Source organism: Camellia sinensis, chromosome 1, assembly GCF_055761805.1.
Source record: "Camellia sinensis isolate YWXY chromosome 1, ASM5576180v1, whole genome shotgun sequence".
Classification (NCBI taxonomy): Eukaryota; Viridiplantae; Streptophyta; class Magnoliopsida; order Ericales; family Theaceae; genus Camellia; species Camellia sinensis.
The window spans coordinates 172492732-172516495 of record NC_138961.1 but is presented as its reverse complement, the minus strand read 5'-3'; the positions used below and the strand labels follow the sequence as shown (position 1 = coordinate 172516495).

Here is a 23764-nt window from a genome sequence, read left to right as displayed (position 1 = left end):
ACAAGCTGGCTCACTCATCCATTCAGTTTCCATCTACCAAGGAAGACATCTGACTGTGGCACCGCCGTCTTGGGCATCCATCTTTTTTGTTACTTAAGCATCTTTTTCCCTCTGTTTTTTTTGAAAAATAATGTTTCTGAGTTTCATTGTGAGTCGTGTCAACTTGGTAAACAACACAGAGCTTGTTTTGCTCCTTCTATTAATAAAAGTTTAGTTCCTTTTTCTTTGATTCATTCTGATGTATGGGGTCCCTCTCGTTTTGTGTCTTTAAAGGGTCAACGATGGTTTGTCACCTTTATTGATGATTGTTCTAGGACCACCTGGGTGTATCTTATGAAGGAGAAATGTGAGGTGTTTTTTGTGTTTCAAAATTTTCATAAAATGCTTTGCACTCAAATTGGGACAGTTGTCAAAATTCTGCGTTCTGATAATGGGGGGGAATACATTGATTCTGGACTTGCCAGCTATTTTGCCACTCATTGTATTATTCATCAAACTTCTTTTACCAATGCCCCTCAACAGAATGGTGTTGTCGAGCGTAAAAACCGGCATCTTCTTGATATTGCGCGTTGTTTATCCTTTGAACTGCGCGTTCCTCGATCTTATTGGGGAGAAGCGGTTCTCACTGCTGCGTTCCTCATCAATCTGCTTCCTACCCAGGTTCTTCATAAAGAAACTCCTCTTCAGGTTTTGTTCGGCTTCCAAGCTTCTGCTGCCTTCTCCATTCCTCCCAAAACCTTTAGATGTATGTGCTTTGTTCATAACCATTCTCCTAACCGTAGTAAGTTGGATCCTCGGTCTCTTCGGTGTGTCTTCTTGGGTCACTCCACCACTCAAAAGGGCTATAAGTGTTATCATCCCCCCTCTCGCAAATGGTTTGTCTCTATGAATGTGTCTTTCTTTGAATCTCAGTCTTATTTTCTCTCCTCCCCGGTGTCCTCGTCATCTTTTCAGAGGGAGCCTTGGTGTGAAGAGACTCTTGTATCACTACCATCACCATCAGTTATTGCGACTCCTGAGACTATTATTACTAATGATCCAACTATTGAGAATGCTGACTTTCCATCTGCAGTGAAAGACGACAAAGTGTATGTCAGGGACAAGGGTAGACAAAAAGTTACTTGGGTACAAGAGATCAATTCAGATTCTCCACTGCTATCTTCTTCTTCTTATGAGTGTCCAGAATCCTCTCCTTCTGGTGAACCTCCAGGTAACTCAATTCTTTCTGATCTAGATGTTCCCATTGCTAAAAGGAAGGGGGTTAGGTCATGTACTCAACATCCTATTTCTCATTTTGTCTCCTACACTAATCTGTCTTCTTCCTATAAAGCTTTTTTGTCTAAAGTTTCTTCTGTGAGTCTTCCTTCCAATTTTCAGGATGCTCTTTCTACTCCTGAGTGGAAGCATGCCATGATGGAGGAGATGAGAGCGCTTGCTAAAAATGACACTTCGGAATTAGCTGCGTTACCTAAGGGCAAACGACCTGCTGAATGTAAGTGGGTAGCCGATGGTTCAATTGAACGTTACAAGGCTAGATTGGTGGCTAAGGGTTTTACTCAGACTTATGGAGTAGACTACCAGGAGACATTTGCACTGGTTGCTAAGATGAATTCTGTCAGAGTCCTCTCACTTGCCTCTGATCTTGACTGGCCTCTCCATCAATTTGATGTAAAAAATACTTTCCTCCATGGAGATTTGGTAGAAGAAGTGTACATGGACATTTTCCCTGGCTTTGAGGATGTTAAAACCACAGGAAAGGTGTGCCGGTTACGCAAGTCACTTTATGGCCTTAAGCAGTCTCCTAGGGCTTGGTTTGAGAGGTTTACTCAGGCCATGCTGAGATATGGTTTCAAACAAAGTCAAGCTGATCATACTTTGTTTGTGAAACACTCCTTACATAGTAAAACGACAGCCCTCATTGTGTATGTGGATGATATTGTACTCACAGGAAATGATGTTGAGGAAGTTCCTCAGTTAAAGAAGTATTTGGCTAATGAGTTTGAAATCAAAGACTTAGGCAAACTGAAGTACTTTCTATGCATTGAGGTTGCTCGGTCCAAAGATGGTATCTTCATAGGTCAACGAAAGTATGTGCTTGATTTGCTAAAAGAAACTGAAATGCTTGGAAGTAAAGCATGTGATACACCACTAGAACCCAGACTAAAGCTTAGTGAGGATGAAGGAGGCGAGCCTGTAGACAGGGGGAGATACCAGAGACTAGCGGGTAAGCTTATTTACTTATCTCATTCGCGGCCTGATATTGCTATTGCAGTGAGTATGGTTAGTCAGTTTATACATGCTCCACGTGCAACTCACTTAGAGGCGGTTATGCAGATTCTGAGATACTTGAAATCTTCTCCGGGAAAGGCTCTTCATTTCTTAAAGCATAGTCATCTCAGTGTGGAGGCATATACAGATGCTGATTGGGCTGGCTTAGTAACTGATAGAAGATCCACCTCTGGCTATTGTACCTTCGTTGGCGGAAATCTAGTTACTTGGAGAAGCAAGAAACAAAATGTTGTTGCGCGGTCTAGTGCAGAGGCCGAATTCAGAGCTATGGCTCAAGGTGCGTGTGAGCTTTTATGGATTTGATTATTATTGCGGGATTTGGGGATTCATCAGACAGATTCTATGAGGCTATACTGTGACAATAAGGCCGCCATTAATATAGCTCACAATCCGGTTCAGCATGATCGGACCAAGCATGTGGAGATTGATCGGCATTTTATCAAGAAAAAGCTTACTAGTGGCACTATATGTATGCCTTTCGTGCGGTCTGGGGATCAATTGGCTGATGTTCTTACCAAAGGATTAGGGATTAAACCGTTTCGTGACATTCTCGACAAGCTGGGCATGAAAGATATCTTCGCACCAGCTTGAGGGAGAGTGTTAGTATGTGTTAGGATATTTCCCATTTTATTCTCATTCAGTCTCTTTATTTGCTGTAATGGGCCTTTATTTAAGCCTTAACTTATGTTTATGATTTAACATAAAAGGGTATAATTAACCAGTCATACCCTAATCTTTTCTCTTCTAAAATTAACAGTTATGACTCATATGGTAGTTATTAGTTAGGAATGCTCACCTAGTGCTGCTAGTCGAAGTTAACTTCTCAATTACAATATAAATCCTTTGTCACCTACTCAGTCCCATCGCAAAGAAAGTCTATCTTTTTGTTTGTTTGTTAAGTCTGAATTGCATCAAAAGGGTGCCAAGGGGGTATTACCCTAGGCCAATACAAAGTGTGTTGGAAGATTTGTCCACCTACTTCTTAATAAGCAGACCCCAATAACAGCCTTCTTTATATAATATTAATACATCTCACTATATTTTATACATGTTACTCAACCTGTTGGAATTAGGAAATAGTGATATTATAATTATAGTAGTGTTGAAATTAGGAAAGAGTAATATTGTAATTCTGGTAGTGTGTATAAAATCTGTGATTGTGTCAATCACATATTTAATACCTTTTTTATCTTCATTTTCTACTTTCTTTGTTTTTTATTTTGTTCATTTCCTATTTTATAATATTATTTTATTATAAATACAAGGCTCTACTTTATTCATAGGTAAGCCAAATAATTCTTTTCATTCTTTTTGGTATTAGAGCCAAAACACAAAAACCCTAAACCACTCCCTCCTCCCTATTGGTCCCTGTTCTTCACTGCCCAACAGTTTCTTCATCTTCTTTCTTTTTCCTCCAGCAGCCAACAGACCTCCTCTCCTCTCTAGACCACTCGACAGCCTAACCTACCACTCCTAGACCACCCGAAACCACTTACCACCCTCTTATACCCCTCGACAGGACTATATTACACCTGCCGAGGGCCTTACTGCTGCCAACCAGGTCTCATCTTGGCCTAGAGCACTTCGACTAGGTCTTTCCCTGGCCTAGATCGGTTCGATACCCTCTTTAGGGTGATTTGAACCCTTTTTCTCCCTTTTACAAGGTGTAGTGCTGATGTTTAAGCACTTTAGCCGTTGAGTTTTTTCCGTCTTTTCTGGTTGTTTAGTGTTGCTGTGTTGGAAGAATTTTATGTATTATTGATTGATGTATTACAAGATTGATTAATTACAATTCCTATACAATCTATATATAGAAGAAAATGTGGTAGTAGGTGTAGTGGAGGTGATAGTGGGTTAGGTGAAGTGGAGTGTGTGGTGAAGTGGAGGTAGGTGAAGTGGAGTGTGTAGTGGAGTAGGTGAAGGTAAAGATGGGAAATTCTAACAGCCCCCCGCAAACTCAAGGAGGAGAGAAACTAACCAACTTGAGTTTGGAGAGAGTAACAAAACAAGAAAATACATAAAAATAAAAAAAGATAGGAGACACTGTATGGTCGTGTCAGACCGTTGGTGAAGACACTGTATGGGGTGTCATAACGTTGTAGAGGACACTGTATGGTGGTGTCAGACCGATGTAGAAGACAGTTTATGGGGTCATGTCGGACCGTTGTAGAAGACAGTTTATGGGGTCATGTCGGACCGTTGTAGAAGACAGTTTATGGGGTCATGTCGGACCGTTGTAGAAGACAGTTTATGGGGTCATGTCGGACCGTTGGAGAAGACAGTTTATGGGGTCATGTCGGACCGTTGTAGAAGACAGTTGATGGGGTCATGTCGGACCGTTGTAGAAGACAGTTTATGGGGTCATGTCGGACCGTTGTAGAAGACAATGTTGTGACAGTTTACGGAGTCTTGCTGGACCCTTGTAGAAACTAACCGGAATCAATGTCGGGACAGTTTACAGAGTCTTGTCGGACCCTTGTAGAAACTAACCGGAATCTATGTCGGGACAGTTTACAGAGTCTTGTCGGACCCATAAAGGAGCTAACCGGAATCAATGTCGGGACAGTTTACAGAGTCTTGTCGGACCCTTGAAAAAGCTAACCGGAATCAAATGTCGGGACAGTTTACAGAGTCTTGTCGGACCCTTAAAAAATCGCATCCTCAAAAGGTGCGCTCAATTTTTCAAAAGGCGTGCCATCAAAAGGCGTGCCCAATCCATAAAAAGGCGTGCCATCAAAAGGCGTGCCCAATTCATCAAAAGGTGTGCCGGACATGATGGCGAGGCACGTGGGCGCCTTGGCTTGCGTGCCCGTTTGTCGGCTGGTGGCAAGAGGCGCGCGATGCGCGTGGCTGCCTCGGCTATAAGACAGAGGCTGAGGCTGAGGCAGAGAAAAACTGCGAAAAACCTCTGAAAAAACAAAAACTCTTCTTCGTTTTGCTGAGAGAGATAGTCCGTAACACTCTGTTGTCTGAGAGAGATTTCTGAGAGAGATACTCTGTAATACTCTGTGGCCCAGAAATGGCTTCATCTTCCCGGAGTCTGCTCACTCTCTTTCCCGACCTCAATGAGTCAACAAGAGAGACAACTGGTGCGGTTGCACTGGAAACTCAACCAAGCGCCCCGGAGTTTGCTCCGTTGAACTTTCCGATGCGGTCGGTGGAGCAAAAAATGGCAGGGCAGACAGATATTGAAGCCAATCAATATACACTGAAGTCATGTGTGGAAACCATGACTGCGGTTACAAATTTGTCGAACCGGCTGCAGAGTAGGACAAATGAGGTGCAGCATTTGAACGGCCAACTGGCTCTGCTCCAACGCATGTATAAGGATGCGCGAGCAGAGATAAGTGTGTTGAAAGCAGAAAATAAGGAGCTGAAGCGGAAGGCCACCGTGATGTTCCGATTTGGAGGTCCGCCATATGCAGCAGTGGAGGAGCAGGGAGTAGTGATCATGCCCAGTGGAGTGGGAAATACGGAGGCAACACCGGCAAGGGCCGTCCAAGATGGAGGCAAGAAGAAGAGACCTGCGGCAGAGTAGAGAAGAAAAATCCCGCCGGTGGATGTGGTTGTTTTTTTGTTTGTTTGGTTTTTTTTTTTTTTTTTTTTTTTTTTTTTGTGTGTAAAAGTGTGATCGGGGTTGTTTCCTGAGATGAATAAAATATGGTTGGTTGTGCAAATTTGTAAATTGTTTGCAATGGTGTTTGATATTTTTTTTTTTTTTTTTTTTTTTTTTTTAGTTTTTTTTTTTAAATAATAATAATAATAATAATAATAATAATAATAAAATAGGTATCATGGAGTGGGCGGTGGCACAAAAATATGATTTAGAAAAAAAAGAAGGAGGTGGTGTTTTATAATAATGAAAATAAAGGTGAGGTAGTGGAAGAGTGAGGTGGAAGAGTGAGTGAAAAGAGAGAGAGAGAGAAAGAGAATGAGTTGCATATGAAAAGAGGGGACCACGGGAAGAGAGATGGCCAAGTGGGTTGAAATATTAAAAAAAAAGAAAAAGTGGTTGGTTGGAAAGCAGAAATAGGAGAGAGAGAGTGGGATACATCATGATGATGTTGGATGTAACTTTAAGATCACTGTAGTTTTGTTTTTTTTTTTTTTTGTTTCAGCTCAATAGTGGAATGTGAGCTCTTCAGGCGGAACAGAGATAAACTGGGCAGACCCAGTCATGGCGATGATAAGATATTGAACAGTGAGAAGGACGAAGATGCTCTGGGCCAATTCTGTGATCAACGATTCAGCCACCAAGAGCAGGGTTTATTGTTTCGAAGCAAATACTCTCTGATTCGACAGAGAGATAGTATGGATCTTCGTCGTTGAGCACACACGGGTTCGACGACAGGCAGGATGTTTACGGTGGCAGATGCGGTTCCATTATTGAGGTGGTTGGATTCAGAGGGTTATGAGAAGGCCATGAAGAAGACAGCCAAGGAACTAGACGGTGTGCTTCGAGGGTGGTTGGAGGAACATAAGCATAAAAGAAATACCCGAGCTGATGATCTGGGTCTTAACGGGATGCACTGCCAAGCAAGAGCAGGGTTCACCATTTCCACAGTTTCAACATCATCCAATTTGTGGAATTGGGGGGATCATTTTCGGGCCCTTGGATTTGCTCGTGTTTTTCACTTACATGGGTTTTTCTGCTGGAAATAGCGCCACTCAAGTGAAGGAAGATGTGAAGAGGGACTTTGTCCCAGCCCTCATTTTGGAGGGTGCCATATGGCCGATTCTTCAGGTTGCAAATGTCCGATTCATCCCTGTGAGGTACCAACTCCTCTACGTAAACTTCTTCTGCTTGTTAGATAGCTGTTTCCTATCATGGGTTGAGCAACAAAAAGATGCTGCTTGGAAACAATGGTTCAAATCTTTACCAACGACTATAAAGGAACAACGAGGCCAAGGCTGAGCAAGACTTCATGGACGTGTTGCTGTCCGTTCTCGATGGTGGTGTCACCCAGGAGGGCCCCAAATTTAATGCAGGAGAGAAGAGAGCGACAGATTCATCGATCCATGAGTAGATTCATCGATCCAGGAGAGGAAAAATTGATATTTTTGAAGACCAGATGGTGAGAGATGGTGTTTGTGTGTCTCTGGTATGTGCCTCTGTCGTGTGTGAAAGCTGGTGTGTGTGTGTGTCGAGTGGGAGAGGGAGGTTTGAATTGGTTGAGATCCGGCGGGCGGTCAAGGCAAGGTTGCCGCCCGCCGGAAGGCGAAGAACACCAAGATCTTTAACCTATAGCTCTGATACCATGGAAGAATTTTATGTATTATTGATTGATGTATTACAAGATTGATTAATTACAATTCCTATACAATCTATATATAGAAGAAAATGTGGTAGTAGGTGTAGTGGAGGTGATAGTGGGTTAGGTGAAGTGGAGTGTGTGGTGAAGTGGAGGTAGGTGAAGTGGAGTGTGTAGTGGAGTAGGTGAAGGTAAAGATGGGAAATTCTAACATGTGTTATTGTATTACTGTCTGTTTCAGCCCTCATTATCTCCCCATGGATAACTTATCTTCTACCATTCCTATTAAGGTATCTACTGCGGTCTCCACCAAACCTGTGACTATTCCAAGTACTGATTTTTCTCTTTCCCATCACTCCTATTCATCGTATTACAAATGTGGTGTTGAATGGGAAAAATTTTGTTGCTTGGAGCTATTCCCTTAAACTCTACCTTGGAGGAAAGGGAAAAGCCCATTGGCTTTTATCTACTATTATCCCGCCAGCTGCGACAAACCCTACGTGTGCTCAGTGGGATATCAATAACTGCACTATATTGGGATGGATGTTCAATTCCATGGAAGATCGAATTTATCATATGTTCCTTTATTGTGATATAGTTCCGAGTTTGTGGCAGGCATTGTCACAGATGTACGCTTATGTTCACAATGATGCACGTAACTTCGAGCTTTACCAAGATATAGCCTAGGCCTCTCAGTCCTCTCTTAGCCTTTCTGTAGCTAAATTCTTTGGCTATCTTCAGGTTCGTTGGGAGGAACTTGCTCAATATGAGCCTTTGACAGACCTTCCACCAAAAGCCGCCTCCCTTGTGTTCAAAAGGCTTGCCTGACAGCACACTTATCGGTTTGTCGTGTGTTTAAACTCTGAATTTGAATCTCTTCGAATTCAGATTCTCAACACATCACCCATGCCATCTTTTTATGAGGCTTTTGCCACTATTGACGATGATGAGCGTCGCCGGCGATTGGTTCAGCCTAGTGTTCCTTCAGAACCTCCAGTTTTAGCAAATCAGATGGCTCTTACTGCGAGTTCTGGTTCTCGAAGTTCCACCGGCTCTATTACTTGTCATCATTGTGGTGCGCCTGGACATGTCAAAGCTTGTTGCTTCAAACTTCATCCTGAGTTAAGGCAACGCCCTTCCTGACCTCATGGTCCTGTTACACATAGTCCTGGCTCTGCTCGCACTATTGCTTTGGTGGAAGTTACTCCTGCTTTTGAGCCTCCTAATGTCCCTAATCCACAGCAATTATAGACTCAAATTGGTCAGCTTCGGGCCCATCTTAGGTCTTTCACCACTGGTTCTCTTGGTCCATCATCCTCTACTGCCACCCTTGCTACAGGTACTTCTACTGCTTTCCATGTTCGGTCTGCTAATCCTTCATGGATTCTGGATTCTGGGGCTAATGATCATATGACTGGTGAGTTTTCTTTTCTTTCATCTCCTGCACCCACCATTGTTGCCCAATCTGTGTGTCTTGTTGATGGTTCTTGCTCTTCTGTCCAACATAAGGGTGTTCTGTCCTTATCCCCTGATATTACTTTATTTTCTGTGTTGCATGTTCCCAACTTTGCTTATAATCTCTTATCTATTAGTCGTCTTGTCAAAACCTTTAATTGCGCCATCATCTTCTTACCTTCATCGTGTTTTTTACAGGACCTGAGTTCGAAGAGGATTTTTGACAGGGGATATGAGCGCGATGGGCTATACTACTTTGGGGATCCACCAAACCAACCTTCTTTGCCTTTAGCTAGTTTTCAGGCGTCTGTTTTGCCTACTTCTATAACTTATGTTTTTTCTGTTCAAGCTTTAGAGTTATGGCAATCCCGTATGGGTCATGTTAACTTTCAATATTTATGTCAACTTTTTCCGTTATTAAATAAAGCTTACAAGGATTCTAAATTTCATTGTGTTACTTGTGAGTTGTCTAAACATATCCGTACTAGTTACATAACACATATGACACATGCCCCTAGTGCTTTTGTCCTTATCTAATCTGATGTTTGGGGTCCCTCTCTTGTTCTTGCTTTTTCGGGTTATCATTATTATGTGACTTTTATTGATGATCACACTACGTGCACTTGGGTCTATTTTTGCAAATGGTTAAGACACAATTTCGTATCATTGTTAGGAACATCCGCTCTGATAATGGTGGGGAATACATCTCCAATGAGTTTCGTTCTCACCTTAATTGAACGGGTATTCTTCAACAACTTACATGTCCTCGGACCCCTGAACAAAATGGTGTGGCTAAACGTAAAAGCTGTCCTATTATGTCTGTCGTGCGTTGTCTTCTTCGTGGTATGAGTGTGCCCAAGTCTTATTGGCACATGCCTGTTCTTACTGTTGTCTATCTCATTAATAGGACTCCTAATCGTGTGTTACATGGCCTTACTCCATTCCATATTCTTATGCCTAATACTACCATTTTTCCTCTTTTGCCTCATGTTTTTGGGTGTACATGTTTTGTTCAGGACCGGCGTTCCACTTGCACTAAGTTAAATGACAAGTCTATTCGTTGGGTCATTTTGGGGTATTCTTCCATGTCTAAAGGGTATAGATGTTTTGATCCTGTGTCTCGTCATTTTTACCATACTCTGGATGTTACTTTTTGTGAGGATCTTCCTTTTTTTAGTCCTAACCCCCTGTTGCAGGTTTCCCCTTCAGCTACTCAAAGTGTTCGCTCGGTCCACATTTTGGATTTGGATGCGGTTGCGGATGAGGTTGCCCCCCCTCTCATCCTCCACCCTCCTTCCACCTGCATGCTCAGCCCCCTCCTGCCATCTCTCTGGATCTCGGGTAAGGTAATTCTTCTCTTTTACATACCTTTCCTTCCCTTCCTTGTCATAATCCTCCTCGAGATCGCCATCCCCCCAATCGCTGGGGTTATCTGTGTAGTACTAATCATCCCATTTCCCAGTATCTCTCATATGACAAGGTTTCCGACTCATATCATTCTTTCCTTGGCAAGCTTGAGTCCGAGTCTATTCCTCAGTCTATGTCAGAGGCCCTTCAGAATCCAAAATGGATGGCGGCAATGCAAACTGAAATGGCAGCTTTAGAACAGAATCATACTTGGAATTTGGTTCCTTTACCTTCTGGCGAGAGTACCGTGGGTTGCAAATGGGTCTTTGTTATTAAGTACCTACCTGATGGCTCCGTTGACTGTTATAAGGCCCGTTTAGTGGCCAAAGGCTTCACTCAAGTTCCCGGCAAGGATTTTGGTGCTATCTTTACACCGGTTGCCAAGCTTACCTCTGTTCGTCTACTCATCTCTCTTGCAGCATCCCATTCTTGGCCCCTTTATCAGCTTGATGTCGAGAATGTCTTTTTGCATGGGGATCTTCTTGAGACGATTTATATGGGCCCTCCTCCTGGTTTTCGAGCTGTGGGGGAGTATTCGAGACAAGTATGTCGACTGTACAAGTCTTTGTAGGGCTTAAAGCAGTCTCCACGAGCTTGGTTTGGTCATTTTAGCTCAGTCATCCTCTCCATGGACTTTGTTCAATGCCATTCAGACCATACTTGCTTCATTTGTCGTAATTCTGCAGAGCAGTGTATAGCCTTGTTGATGTATGTGGATGATATCATGCTCACTGGTAATGACTATAGGCATTGATCAAGTAAAACGAAATTTGGGACACACTTTTGATATTAAGGATTTAGGGAATCTCAAGTATTTTCTGGGGATTGAGGTGGCTCGCTCACAGCAAGGGATTTCCTTATCTTAAAGGAAGTATACTCTTGACTTTACTTAAGGATACTAATATGATGGGGTGTAAACCTGCTTCCACTCCTATGGATCCCGATGTCAAGCTCACATCAGAGTCCGGCGAATTACTAGAGGATCCAGGTATGTATCAACGTCTTGGTGGGCGTCTTATCTATCTGATCAATACTAGACCTGACTTGACATTTGCAGTTAGTGTGGTTAGCCAATTCGTGCATGCACCTCGTACAGAACATCGTGATGCGGTTCATCACATCTTTTGAAGACCTCTCCTAGCTTGGGATTGTTCTTCACAGCTAATCCTCAATCTAGACTCTCCTGTTTTACTAATGCTAACTATGCAGAATCTAGAACGGATAGGAGTTCTACTTCTGACTTCTGTACTTTCTATGGTGATCATCTTATATCATGTAAAAGTAAGAAGCAAGCAGTTGGTTCTAGGTCTTCTGCAAAAGCTGAGTATAGGACTATGACACAAGGCACTTGTGAAATTCTATGGTTGCGTTCTATTTTTGCAGAGTTAGGATTTAAGGAGACTGCTCTTTCTTCTTTATTTAGTGACAACAAGTCTGCTATTATGTTGTCTTCTGATTCTGCCCTACATGAGCGTACTAAGCATATAGAGGTTGATATACATTTCATTTGAGAGAAGGTTCGGATTGGTATTGTGAGACCATTCTTTGTCTCTTCTTCTCAGCAGTTAGTAGATATGTTCACCAAGTCTGTAGGCCCAACATTACTCCAATCGTCTATCGGCAAACTGCGTTTATTGAATATCTTCACACCAGCTTGAAAGGGAGTGTTGGAATTAGGAAATAGTGATATTATAATTACGGTTACGGTAGTGTGCATAAAATCTGTGATTGTGTCAATCACAAATTTAGTACCTTTTTTATCTTCATTTCCTATTTTGTTTGTTTCCTATTTTGTTCATTTCCTATTTTGTAATATTGTTTTATTATAAATACAAGGTTCTACCTCATTCATAGGTAAGCCAAATAATTCTTTTCATTCTTTTCAACCCACTTATTGATTAGAACCTTAAATTGTAAACTAACTGGAGTCCATGACTCAACCTTCCTCTTCATTCAGCTCTACGAGGGCAAATTCACAGAATTTTCCTTAATTATCAACATTAAATTGATGCAGTGAAAATTTGCAATATTGTTCATTGATATTGAAAACCAAGGCCTCCCTAATATTTTTCTAAAGAAGATTTTCTTGCATGCCATGAACATGGGATGGCCATGGTAGCAATCAGATATTGGACCTTTGTCCAAAAAAGAACCCTGGTGTAAGGAGAAATTTTACTTACAGGCAATATAAATTGATTACAAGCTCTAAAAAATATATGGAAATTAAAAAAGATAATCTAAGAGATAACTAAATAAAAAATTTAGAACAAGTTAGTTTTTTGGAGAAAAGATGCATGTTAAAATAATAAAGAGTTCAGGATAAAGCTTTCGGGGGCAACAGAGAAAAAGACCCACCAGATTGAGCAGCATCCAAAAGCTCCTCCAGCTCAAAAACGCGATTTATACCTCCAGAAAGCTCCACGTATGTCTTATTTAGTTGAAGCATTTCTCCAAAACTGGCAAAGCTAGAACTTACGATAGATGTTACATAACGCAATCCATCAGCCAGCTCACCTGAAAATAAAAAGGGAACCTTCATTTTGGTAAGGAACAATTCAATCTGTTTTGGTTTCGTTTTCAGAATCTAATTTTTGAAAAATACTAACTAGTTTGGGTGAAAATAAACACTAAAAAGAGTTTTTGAATTTTGCAAAACTAGTTTTTTACAAAAAAAAAAAAAAAAAAAAAAAAAGGAGAGAAAATAACAAGAAAATGATGAATGTTTTTGAAATTTTCATTATTTTTTTACCAAATTAGTTTTTAGTGCTTTTAGAATACATATTCTGAAAACAAAACCAAAGAAGACAATGTTGTCACGGTTCAGCAAGATCTATCTAACAAAAGTCACCTTGAGTGGAAGTCAAGGATTGGTCTCCCATGTATTCCATAGCAAATAACAAGCTAAAACTTGAAGCAACGCTTTGCGGGAGGTGCCTACTGATAAAGTCATCCAGTACACCAAACAGCCACTTCTTCTTATTATGCAATTTTGAGTGATCAAGAAGGTCCCGCAATCTTGATTCAACCATCTGCTTATTACAATGAGCATCACTAGAAAATTTCAGACTGAAATTATATTACGATGCAGTGGATCACATTGCACATTAATAAACTCTACAAGAAGAAAAATACTTTAATGGCATTTGAGTTCCATAGTATATTCCGAAACCAATTTTCTTTGTTAATGTTAAAAACATTAGTCATGTCCTTGTTTTTTTGGAAGCATAAATTAAGGCATTCAAAAACTCTAGTGAAGATAAAAAATAAAAAAATAAAAAGCAACAATTTGAAATATCATTGAAGGCTCAAATTTGGAGCATATGGAATGTAGTGAAATCCAAGAAACTTACCGCTTTTTCTCGAGCACCACCTCCAAAGAAAGCAACGGATTCTGCATGGGTACGCAGTCTCTCGTGCATGTACCTAACGAATTCATCATATAATAAGTCAGGTAGACCATTACAGAAAGCTAGTTCTAAAGCAGCAATACAAATACCAGTAACCAAGCAAAAAATGACCTAAAGGTTCCTTCAAGCTGCTGTTCTCGACTTGCCAGGCCACCAAAATCTGGAGTAAAGTTCTTTAGAAAACCCAGTCCGAGTATCATATAAGCATATAATATAGAAACCCCCCTCCGACCAGTCAACTCCTTCATTCTCCAGGTAAACCTAAAGGATTTGCAGCATTTCTTAAGATAGTTGGTGAAGGGATCAAGAGATAACATGCATTTTCAGCAAATAAGCTATTCTATTATGAACAACAAAAATTTCCACACACACTCACCATATCATGTCAACAGATGGCTTTACCATTCCGGCAACCAGCGTTGACAAGTCAGTAGTTAACTTCTCCACATCTTGAGTAATTCTCTGATCTGCATCAACGTTTGTATCTGACATGTTGAAGACCTACAAAAAGATGAATTTGAAATTAATTTGGAACATCTTAACATCTGTGCCTCAAGTAATAAACAGACAAATTTTTAGAAAGGACAATAATGTTCTTATATTTGGAAAGAAGATAAAGAATGTTAAGTTTAGTAACAGCAGATAATCAAAAGGATGAAAAGCCTGCCAAATAAAGAGATGTAACCAACTCTTAGTCTAAATTAAGACAAATTTGTAGAATTAATTGGATTCCAAGATCCTGTTTAATTACCTTGTAATATGCATCTTTCCTGAAGTAGTGCTTCAACAAATGTTGAGTCAAACGAATCCTCCATTCAAGGGCAAGCTTGGAAGTCAAGTGCCTGCGAACAAGAAACACCAAAGTAATTATCAGACAAAACACTTAGCGACCAAGTCCAAAATGTATAACTAAAACAAAAAAATTAAGAAGCTTCTTCAGCTTTGACATCAAAAACAAATTTAACAGTTTGTTACGTGACTAACAAGTACTAAATCCATTCCCAAGAAGAAAAAAAAAGTTGCTCATTAAAGATGCCAAACATGACTGAACAATGCCATTCAGATTTCAATCCATAGCATAATTATATCAAAACATCAATGCCGGCATCATGTTATCAAATCTTCACTTGGAAGCTTACAAATCATGGGCCATGAAATTTTTCTTAAAAAAAACATCTCATCCGAGCATAGCTTGCATATGAATATACTCATGCTGAGGTCATGTACCCAAAAGCTTCAGCTGGAAGGCATCCAATCCAAGCTATATGCAAATGCATGCTAATATACAAGAAGTTGATGCAACGCAAGAAGCACACAAGCAGAACGAGCCCAAGCCCGTTCATAGTCCAGCAATATACGGAGTTCTACTTTGCAAAAAGTCTTAAAGAGTGTAGGACCTTTCATGGAACAGAATGTTCCAATTTCATTTTTTATGGGTATCAAGCAATTATTTTGCTTGCAGTTTTGTGATTGCAGACCAAGTAAAATTCTACTGATCCTTTGTAGATTACCTCAAAGAAGGTGACATGAAGGAAGATGCAAAGTTCAGAACCATAGCAGCACCAAAATACCGAATGTAGGATGTTGTATCTTGCTCCAAAACAAACTTTGTAGTCTTCGCTGAGGAAATCAATTCATTTAAATGATATGTGATGTCTCAGATTTTCAAATGCACGAGGTGCTGTTTGGGGGGCACCCCCATGCATGGGGGGTTGGGGGTGTAAGGAGGTTAAAGAAAAAAATACCTTGTAAAAAGCCAGCAGTATTTCCCAACAAAGAAGTCAAGCCAATTAGTATTGCAACTGAAAGGATCTGTGCTCCCTGTTTATCAAACATTGTGGGTACCTAAAAAAAGCCATAAACAAGTATCAAAATTCCATTCTGGAACGCTGTTTCATTCAGCTCATTAATGTAAACATTTTGAATCCCAAAGGAAGTGGAAATAAGGAAAATATTTGGAAATGCTTGGAAAAAATGAAGTGAACTCTAATAATGAGTAAAGTTAAGCCAAGATTAATTGAATATGTTTGAGGCCTACACATAACCATCCACTACAGAGGGCATTGCAGTAGGATTCACAAGGAAGCACAAGTGCAAGTCAACAGCATTATGACAAACAATATTTGGCTAGGACATGATTCTAAAGGTGATTTTCCCAAATAAATTTAGTACCCAAGTACAATACTGTGACATGATAGGCATGGGCTGTAGTATTTATGAAATTTTTTTTTGACACAGATTACAAGTGACTTAACAATCTGCATAAAACAATTAGAAACCTTGGATACAACAGCCACATTTTCCGCTAATTTGTCTCCTAATCTACTATTCTTGGGAAAATCAGAATTTTTCTATTTTTATTTATTTATTTTTTTGCATTGTTACATTTGAAGCTCTCAGTTCCCCTCTAGCCCCACCCCAATTTTTCAAATAAAACGGAAACTACCTTTTATTACTCTTTTGTGATTGCTGTAAAGTCAGATAAAATATTTCAACCATTTACAATATTTTCAACCACTTTTGAGCATGCTTCAGTGGAAATAACTTTGTCCGGAAGAATATGTAAATTCCATTTTGCACCCATGTTTGCTAGTGATTCACTAGGAACATAACATTTCAGCCTTTGATTCACTAGGAGTATGTAAAAAAGCACTTTTAAGAAGATTATGGGCATAAAATAACAACTAAACACGGGTCAAGTAAAAATCACAAGAACACATCCAAAAGGGCTAAGGATGTCATTTGGGTTCATCGCTCCAACTTACCAAACTAATCCTTGTGTCCTAATCAGTTATTTGATCATTACTCTTATAGGTCTTCATTGAACACAACTTACACATCTTATAGTTTGTTCTCTCTCAAATTATCTTCTATTGGTGCTATTCCTACCATTTGATGAATAAATTCATCTCTAATTCTCGCTTTCCTACATATCCGTCTAAGCACTGTCATTTTAGATACACTTATTTTATGAACTTGTTGTTTAGTTGTCTAACATTTTGTCCCTTCAAATATCATTGGCCTTACAACTATTTTATAAAATTCTCTCGAAATTTTGTTGGTATTCGTCAAACCTAGGTTACAAAAAATTACATTCTTTTTGTCATCTCCTAATTTTCAAGCTTGTTTGTGTTTTGAGTGTGTGGTTTGAGTTTTGAATTCATAAGCCAGGTATAAGAAATAAAATAACGACCTATCCACCAAAAAAAAAATTTATGAATATGTAACTAAAAAGGAAGCCCTCCTCTAGAGAACATAACTTAAATATACACTGAAAGAAAAATATATACATAATAGCTCTTTCTGCACAAAAGAAATGTGGAAGCTTTCAAAAGACAAGGCCAAGTACCCATATCAATAACTATCAGTTGATCATCACCAGTGTTAACAAAATGCTCAATTTCGAGTCATAGTCATTCTTATCACAGCAAGAAAGCTGACTATTAGCCATATGAAGGTTGAATCATTTTGGTTTTATGTTGCATAACACACTTAGAGAGATAGAGATAGCAGAAAAATGTTTCCCAACTAAAGAAACTCACCAGTATTTTAAACATGGCCGCAACTCTCGATATCAGTGGCCTAGAAGCACTTTGGAGCTGTGGAATTATAGGCAATGGAGCACCATGACTCATGGGGGGAGATGCTGCTGTTAGCTCTGAAATATATGATTGTGACTTTGCATTTGATGATAAAGAATCCTGGATATGAGACCACCAACAAGGTTTTAAAATGCAACATTAGGTAAAATAAAATGCAAAGTTGATCATCATGCAAAGTTAAGTCAAATGGAAGTTCAATGACAACAAAGCAAGCTTGAGTACTCTGCACCGATTATTTTACTGGCATACCATTTTTGTCATGGCAAACGCACGTTGAACTGCCATTGCATCACTTTGGCGATCTGTCTCAGAAAGTTCCATAGCATCAAAGCCAGATTCAGTACTACGAACTGCAGAATCTTCCCTGATAATATCAAGAAAATGTATTAATAAATATCTGCAGTCAAAACCATGAATCCACACATGGACAATTTTTCTTTGCCAACTCAAAAGCCCAACCTCTTGTACTGAACTTTCCAGCCTCCTTCACCATCTAAGGACAAAACCACATCATGAAATGCAACTAGTGCTGGACGATGTGATATGGTGATGCAAGACATTCCCATGGCTTGAACCCTTGCACAGAAACGTTCTTCCATGTCACTTGTTACAGCACTGGTGCATTCATCAAGAATAGCAAATTTGGGCTTATGGTAGAAGAGTCTGGCCATTCCCAATCTTTGTTGCTCGCCCAATGATAGTTCATCACCCCAGTTTATCTCCTTTTCAAGTGGGTAACGATCTAACAAATACTCAAGGTCAACCTAGTAAAAAGACAAAATTTCAACCAAAATTATACCACAGCAAATCTTTAAGATTTCAGTAGAGCCACGAGATGACTGAAACACCTTCAACAGAAAGAAAAAAATGAATATGATGAAACTCTTACATATTTCAACAGATCAACCAGTTCATCATGTGTCAGTGGTTCAACCTCTTCATCAGCAGTAAGAGGATAGATTAACTGGTCGCGAAGTGTTCCCACAACCGTATATGGCCGTTGTGGCACATAGAAAATCTCCTTATTTAGATCAGAACCAACTCCAGGTTTCACAAGATGGCCAGACATGAGTGGCCAAAGCCCTCCCAAAACTCGAAAAAGTGAGCTTTTGCCGCTACCATTCGGACCTTCAGTAGAGAATGCAACATAAGTTCAAATTTACAAACTTATGTAGTTTAAGAAACTCATGCCCATAATGAAGCAAACTTTAAAGCTTAGCTTGCATTGTTTTATCTTTGATAGTACTTAAGTGATAGGAAACTATTACCAGAAGAAAAAAATAATAATATTCATAAACAACAAATGATAGAGAGATAAAATGAAAAGGCAAATAAAGGCTTGAACTGATTTTCAACTCATTTCTTTCTAAGCTAACTGGAATAACCCTCACCACTGCTTACCGATAAACACTGATTACCGTTAAACTGAACTGATTATGACTGATAACTGAACTGATAATAATCTGCTTAAAGTACTGAACTGACTGACTGAAAACCGGAACTGAATTGACTGAGTATATATGTTAATTTGCATTCTATCTGTGGATTGATTATTTGATCTGTTTGTGTTTTATGTTTAAACCGTTAATGGAAGGCCTTATCGGCGGCCGAATCCGGAAGTGATTGAGGTTTTATGATCATCATAATTTATGTGATTTTACGGTATATTTATCTGAAAACTGCTTAGGTATGATTAAATTAGATTAAATATTGACTTAATGTAAGGTTGCACTTATTTACCATTTTGCCATGGTGAGTGGCCACTACCTATACATCTTTGAGCTCATTACACATAACCAAAACATTTGCTCAGCCTTTTCTCTTGAGTGTATAGCCGACCATGAGAGGGAGAGAGTGAGAGAATTTGGATTTCATCTTGAATTGCTTGGTAATTGAAGTGTAGATTGCTACTTTGAGCTCCCAAACCTTGAATACAAGACTAAGGTAGGACATTCATCTTCTTGCTGTTGTCATAGAATTGATTCTTGCATGATTCATGCTTCAATTGTAGAGTTAAGTCTTGGTTTAGTTCATACATGTTGATATAGAGCTCATTTCATGCTTGCATGTTTGAATTGTTGAGTTTTGAGTTGAATTCATGGTAAAATGGTACATGCATGTCCATAATTTTGTAATGGTCCATGTTTTCAACTTGTTTTTGGATTAATTGGCTCCTTAGAGCATCAAATTAGAACTTCAAAATGATTTAAATTTATGCATGTTTGCATGTTCATATTGTTCTTGAAAATGGTTTGAAATTGGATTTGAATTAAACACCCTTGGGCTTTGATTTCTTAAAATTGAGCTTTGAACCATGTCCTTCTGTATGCTTACAAATGTTTTCTAGAAATTCAGCCCAAGAGGATCGGTTTTGATGCATTTAAACTTGGTTTTTGGCTTGGAGGTGCAATCTGGAATTCCCAGATTTTGCACTTCCGCTCGAGCGGGGAAAGTGGCGCTCGAGCGTAGAATCCGAGCATCCAGTATCTCTGCACTGTTTTACAGTCCGCTCGAGCGGAGGATTGGGCGCTCGAGCGGAGGATTGTGTCTCAAGCTCGAGCGGGCGTCGAGCGGAGATTTCACCCATCCAGTACTTTTACAGTACGCTCGAGCGGGAAAGTGACGCTCGAGCGTGTACCTTTGTTGCATGACTGCTCGAGCGGGGAAACCTGCGCTCGAGCGGAACTCTGTTTTTCTGAAAATTCTGAAACTGCTTTTTGAGTACATCTTGACATCCTCATCCCATCTGAGGCATTCTTAGGCCTAGTTTAAGGCATCTCATTGAGGGCATAGATGTAGAACACACCGAGACATTAGGGGTTAAGTTACTATCTTTCCCAACTGTGTAGCTTAGTGTGTTCAATCTGTTAACTGTGTAGGGTTGGCGACTGGAGAGGCACGCTCTAGCATACTGTAGCCCGAACTCTGTGAGTAACGATTGTGTAAAGATATGTTCACAAATGATTATCTTCTGAACAACTGAACTGTCCTGTTTTCTGAACTGATTACTGTTAACTGAATGAATATATGTCCTATATTCTGAACTGTATTGTGGCATCCTTGGCACCTACTGTTTACTGTTACAGAGACAGAATTCTCTGTCGGTTCCCTTGTTGGAACCACTACTGTTTACTGACTGATGGCCATCACTACTGTTCGGTCTTTTAAGACCTACTGCTTACTGTACTGTTATGCTGACTGAACTACTGAAATACTGTTTAAATGAACTACTGAAATACTGTTTAAATGAACTGTTTTCATACTGTAAGGACATTCATTCTTAACCTCTTTACGCATTATGTTATTCACTGGGCTTTAGCTCACTGCTCATATATATATGTAGGTGTACAGGCACCAGACCGCGGCTAGAGGCGTCAGGGTTACTCCAGTTTTGTCAAGCCAGCCTTCGCGCCTCACTGCGAGGTTCCGAGCCTACTGCGATGGCTTTGGGTTGTTTTGTTTACCCCCGTCTGTCTTACTGTTTGGTTTACTGTATAGACTGTCAGCTGCTATTGTACTTGAAAAATCTAGAAATCCCCTACATGTTGATTTGTGATTATGTATCAATTTTAAGCAGAATATAACAATCCCAATCAAACAATCAAGACAAAGAGACACAACGATTTTACGTGGAAAAAACCACAATTGGACACCTCCAACTGTGATCAAAAAACCACGGGCAACAGCCACAAAACAATCCACTAAGAAGATTTAAAGGAATTACACAGGTATACTCTCAATTACCTAGCGAATCCACGCCTAATTGAACCAACCTCTATATGCCTCTTCCAACCCCATCTTCACCACGGAATTGTCTTTCTGATGAGCCACTCCGGATTCCACCAAAGCTTCAGGCTCGAATTCTTCAGAATCCACAACTGAAGAATAACTCTCTCTTTTGTGTATAACAAACAAACCTTTGATGTACTCTCTTTAAATCATGAGTTGAAGACTCAATAAAAAACATCAAAGAAAAAAAAAAAAACCAAAATATCCCCAGATATAAACCTTAAGAACCAAAAAGAAGATCTGGAGGACTTCAATCAATTACTTAGTTTTGGGAGAAAACCAAGTATTTATAGAGAACCAAAAGTAATCCTAGATTGGGAAGAAAACAAACTCCTTGAGAAATCCGGATTCTGAGGCTCGCTCGAGCGAAGCTTTTCTGGCTCGAGCGAGTAGTGTATTTTTCATGATTTCTACTAGTGCCTTGGCTCGAGCGACGGATCCTTGGCTCGAGCGAGGAATACACTCTTTCAGGTTTTTGTATGGACGCAATCCTTGGCTCGAGCGAGAACTCCTTGGCTCGAGCGAGAAAGCCTTAGCTCGAGCGAGAATTCCTTGGCTCGAGCGAGCAACGACGGACATGCAATTTTGAATGCAATTTTGCATTTTGCTTCGGCCGCGAGCTGACCGGGCAGCTCGACCCCCGTAATAATCAGCGAAGTGGCAATCTTGAAAGTATTAACATCACAAACTTCTCTGCATGGTTCGATTCGGGTTTGGATTCGCATCTAATAAACTCATAGCCTCACTGAAATAAAAGTGCGAAAATAAATACAACTGAAAGGAGTTTTGTCAAACGGGATTGCCAAGAATAAAACCTAACAGTACTGTTATCAAGGGATTAGGTCCCTGTACTATGTGACTGTAAATTTTGTATAGACTGTACGGGACTGTAGGGTTGTATGTATGAATGCATGAAAAATCTTTTTGGCATGTAGACTGTCACAGCTCAATGGACATTATTTAATTACTGTATTGGCTTCCGCCGGGCCCTGTACTCTGTTTTACTGTATTACTGTTCTGCAGGCCTTCGGTAATCTCGGATTACTGGCCGGTTACGGTGCTAAACCCATAAGGCCGGGTTTGGGTCGTGACACTAACACAACAGATGGTCATGAGTGAATGATTTAATGGAACTTCCATGATGTCCTGAGTACATTGCTTCTTAACATTGACTTTTCAAAGTGTAGTATTAAGAGTGGAGCCCCTACGTTAAAAAATTCTTTTGGCCATAATATTATATATATATACATGGAGAGAGAGAGAGAGAGAGGAAAGAGATTGAGACTCCTAAAAAGCCTCTCCTAATTTTACCCACAATGACATGGCAGGTCATGTGTCAACTTTTGATTTGTTACAAACTTAACCATGGAAGGCCCAATTCTCTTGCTATGTCATTGTAAGTGAACTTGAGGTTTAAATTATGGGTCTCTAGCATTCTTCTATATATATATATATATATGAGGAAGCTATAATAAACAATTTTCCCAAGTCTAATACGTGGACTATACTAATCTGATCCTAGACACATATCCATGCCTGTCACATACTCACGGTCAGCTGAGTCCATACAGCATAAAGTGTGCAACATAATCTTCCTTCTAATTAAACGAAGACACTGAAGAAACTTCAAAACATAGGTAATTGTTAGTTAGCACATTATGGCACATGGACCTCAACACATAAAATATACAGATTGTACTGGCTTGTTCACTTTCTGCACTAGCAGTTTGAAGTAACAAATTAATATTTTGGAGCCTTGAAAGAAATGTCCTCCTTCGGTTTTCTTTTTCTTTTTGGTAAGTATTAATGTTCTGTTCATGGAAACAAAAGTCAACCAGAAGGGGAGACAGAGAGAAAGAGTGGTTAAAAGCTTAAGGAGTAATAGGTTACCTGTAACCAATAAATTAGATCCTGATTCAACCTTCAGAGTCAAATCTTCCACCAAAACATTACCAGTTGGGGTAACAACCTGCATGATGCTACAGTTAATAAAAGAACATGGAAACCACAAACTATCTGAAATCAGAGTCCAACGATTTTCCAACTACCTTCACGCCATCGAACTCAATGTAATTAGCTTCAGTAACACAATTCCCACTGCCTTTCCCTTGTAGTGAAGATGCATCATTGACACTTAGCTCTTTTGATATGGTCATGAGTTCAAGAATTCGACCCGCATAACCCCTGCAAAGTATTATCTCAAGTTAAGAATGACCAGAAAGCCAGCTATAGAAAGATATTACAAATTTAACATATTGCTTTCCACTGTGTTCTCAGGGCTCTAAAACACAACAGAAAGTTAGTAACTGCAATATGTCACAACAGATTGCTGCAGCAAAATAATTAGAATCTAACATATACAACAGCATCCACATGTTATGCAGCATCTTCATAGTTTGTTCTTGCCACCTAAGTCAGTCTACATAGGAGACTTATGTGGAGAAGGAACACAAACATGATCATGAGTCTCTAAGAGAATTGAAGGTCTATTTGAGAAGACAGAAGAATACAACTGCCTCTCTCCCACTCCCTTGCCAATCAGATCTCTTTGACTCAGGTAACC

At 39.9% G+C, this 23764-nt stretch overlaps 1 protein-coding gene across 1 annotated transcript in view; it reads right to left on the bottom strand.

Moving 5' to 3' along the window:
* Positions 1 to 23764, bottom strand: part of LOC114272406 (ABC transporter D family member 1) — a 42697-nt gene that overhangs the window by 6305 nt on the left and 12628 nt on the right. The window contains exons 7-20 of the mRNA XM_028214093.2: positions 23250 to 23385; positions 23092 to 23170; positions 18302 to 18540; positions 17872 to 18176; positions 17662 to 17776; positions 17353 to 17511; positions 15556 to 15655; positions 15322 to 15430; positions 14562 to 14652; positions 14187 to 14311; positions 13922 to 14071; positions 13754 to 13826; positions 13252 to 13432; positions 12759 to 12917 (exon numbers count right to left, since the gene is read on the bottom strand). Coding sequence (XP_028069894.2) covers positions 12759 to 12917; positions 13252 to 13432; positions 13754 to 13826; positions 13922 to 14071; positions 14187 to 14311; positions 14562 to 14652; positions 15322 to 15430; positions 15556 to 15655; positions 17353 to 17511; positions 17662 to 17776; positions 17872 to 18176; positions 18302 to 18540; positions 23092 to 23170; positions 23250 to 23385 — 2021 coding nt within the window. The remainder of the gene's footprint in view (positions 1 to 12758; positions 12918 to 13251; positions 13433 to 13753; positions 13827 to 13921; positions 14072 to 14186; positions 14312 to 14561; positions 14653 to 15321; positions 15431 to 15555; positions 15656 to 17352; positions 17512 to 17661; positions 17777 to 17871; positions 18177 to 18301; positions 18541 to 23091; positions 23171 to 23249; positions 23386 to 23764) is intronic.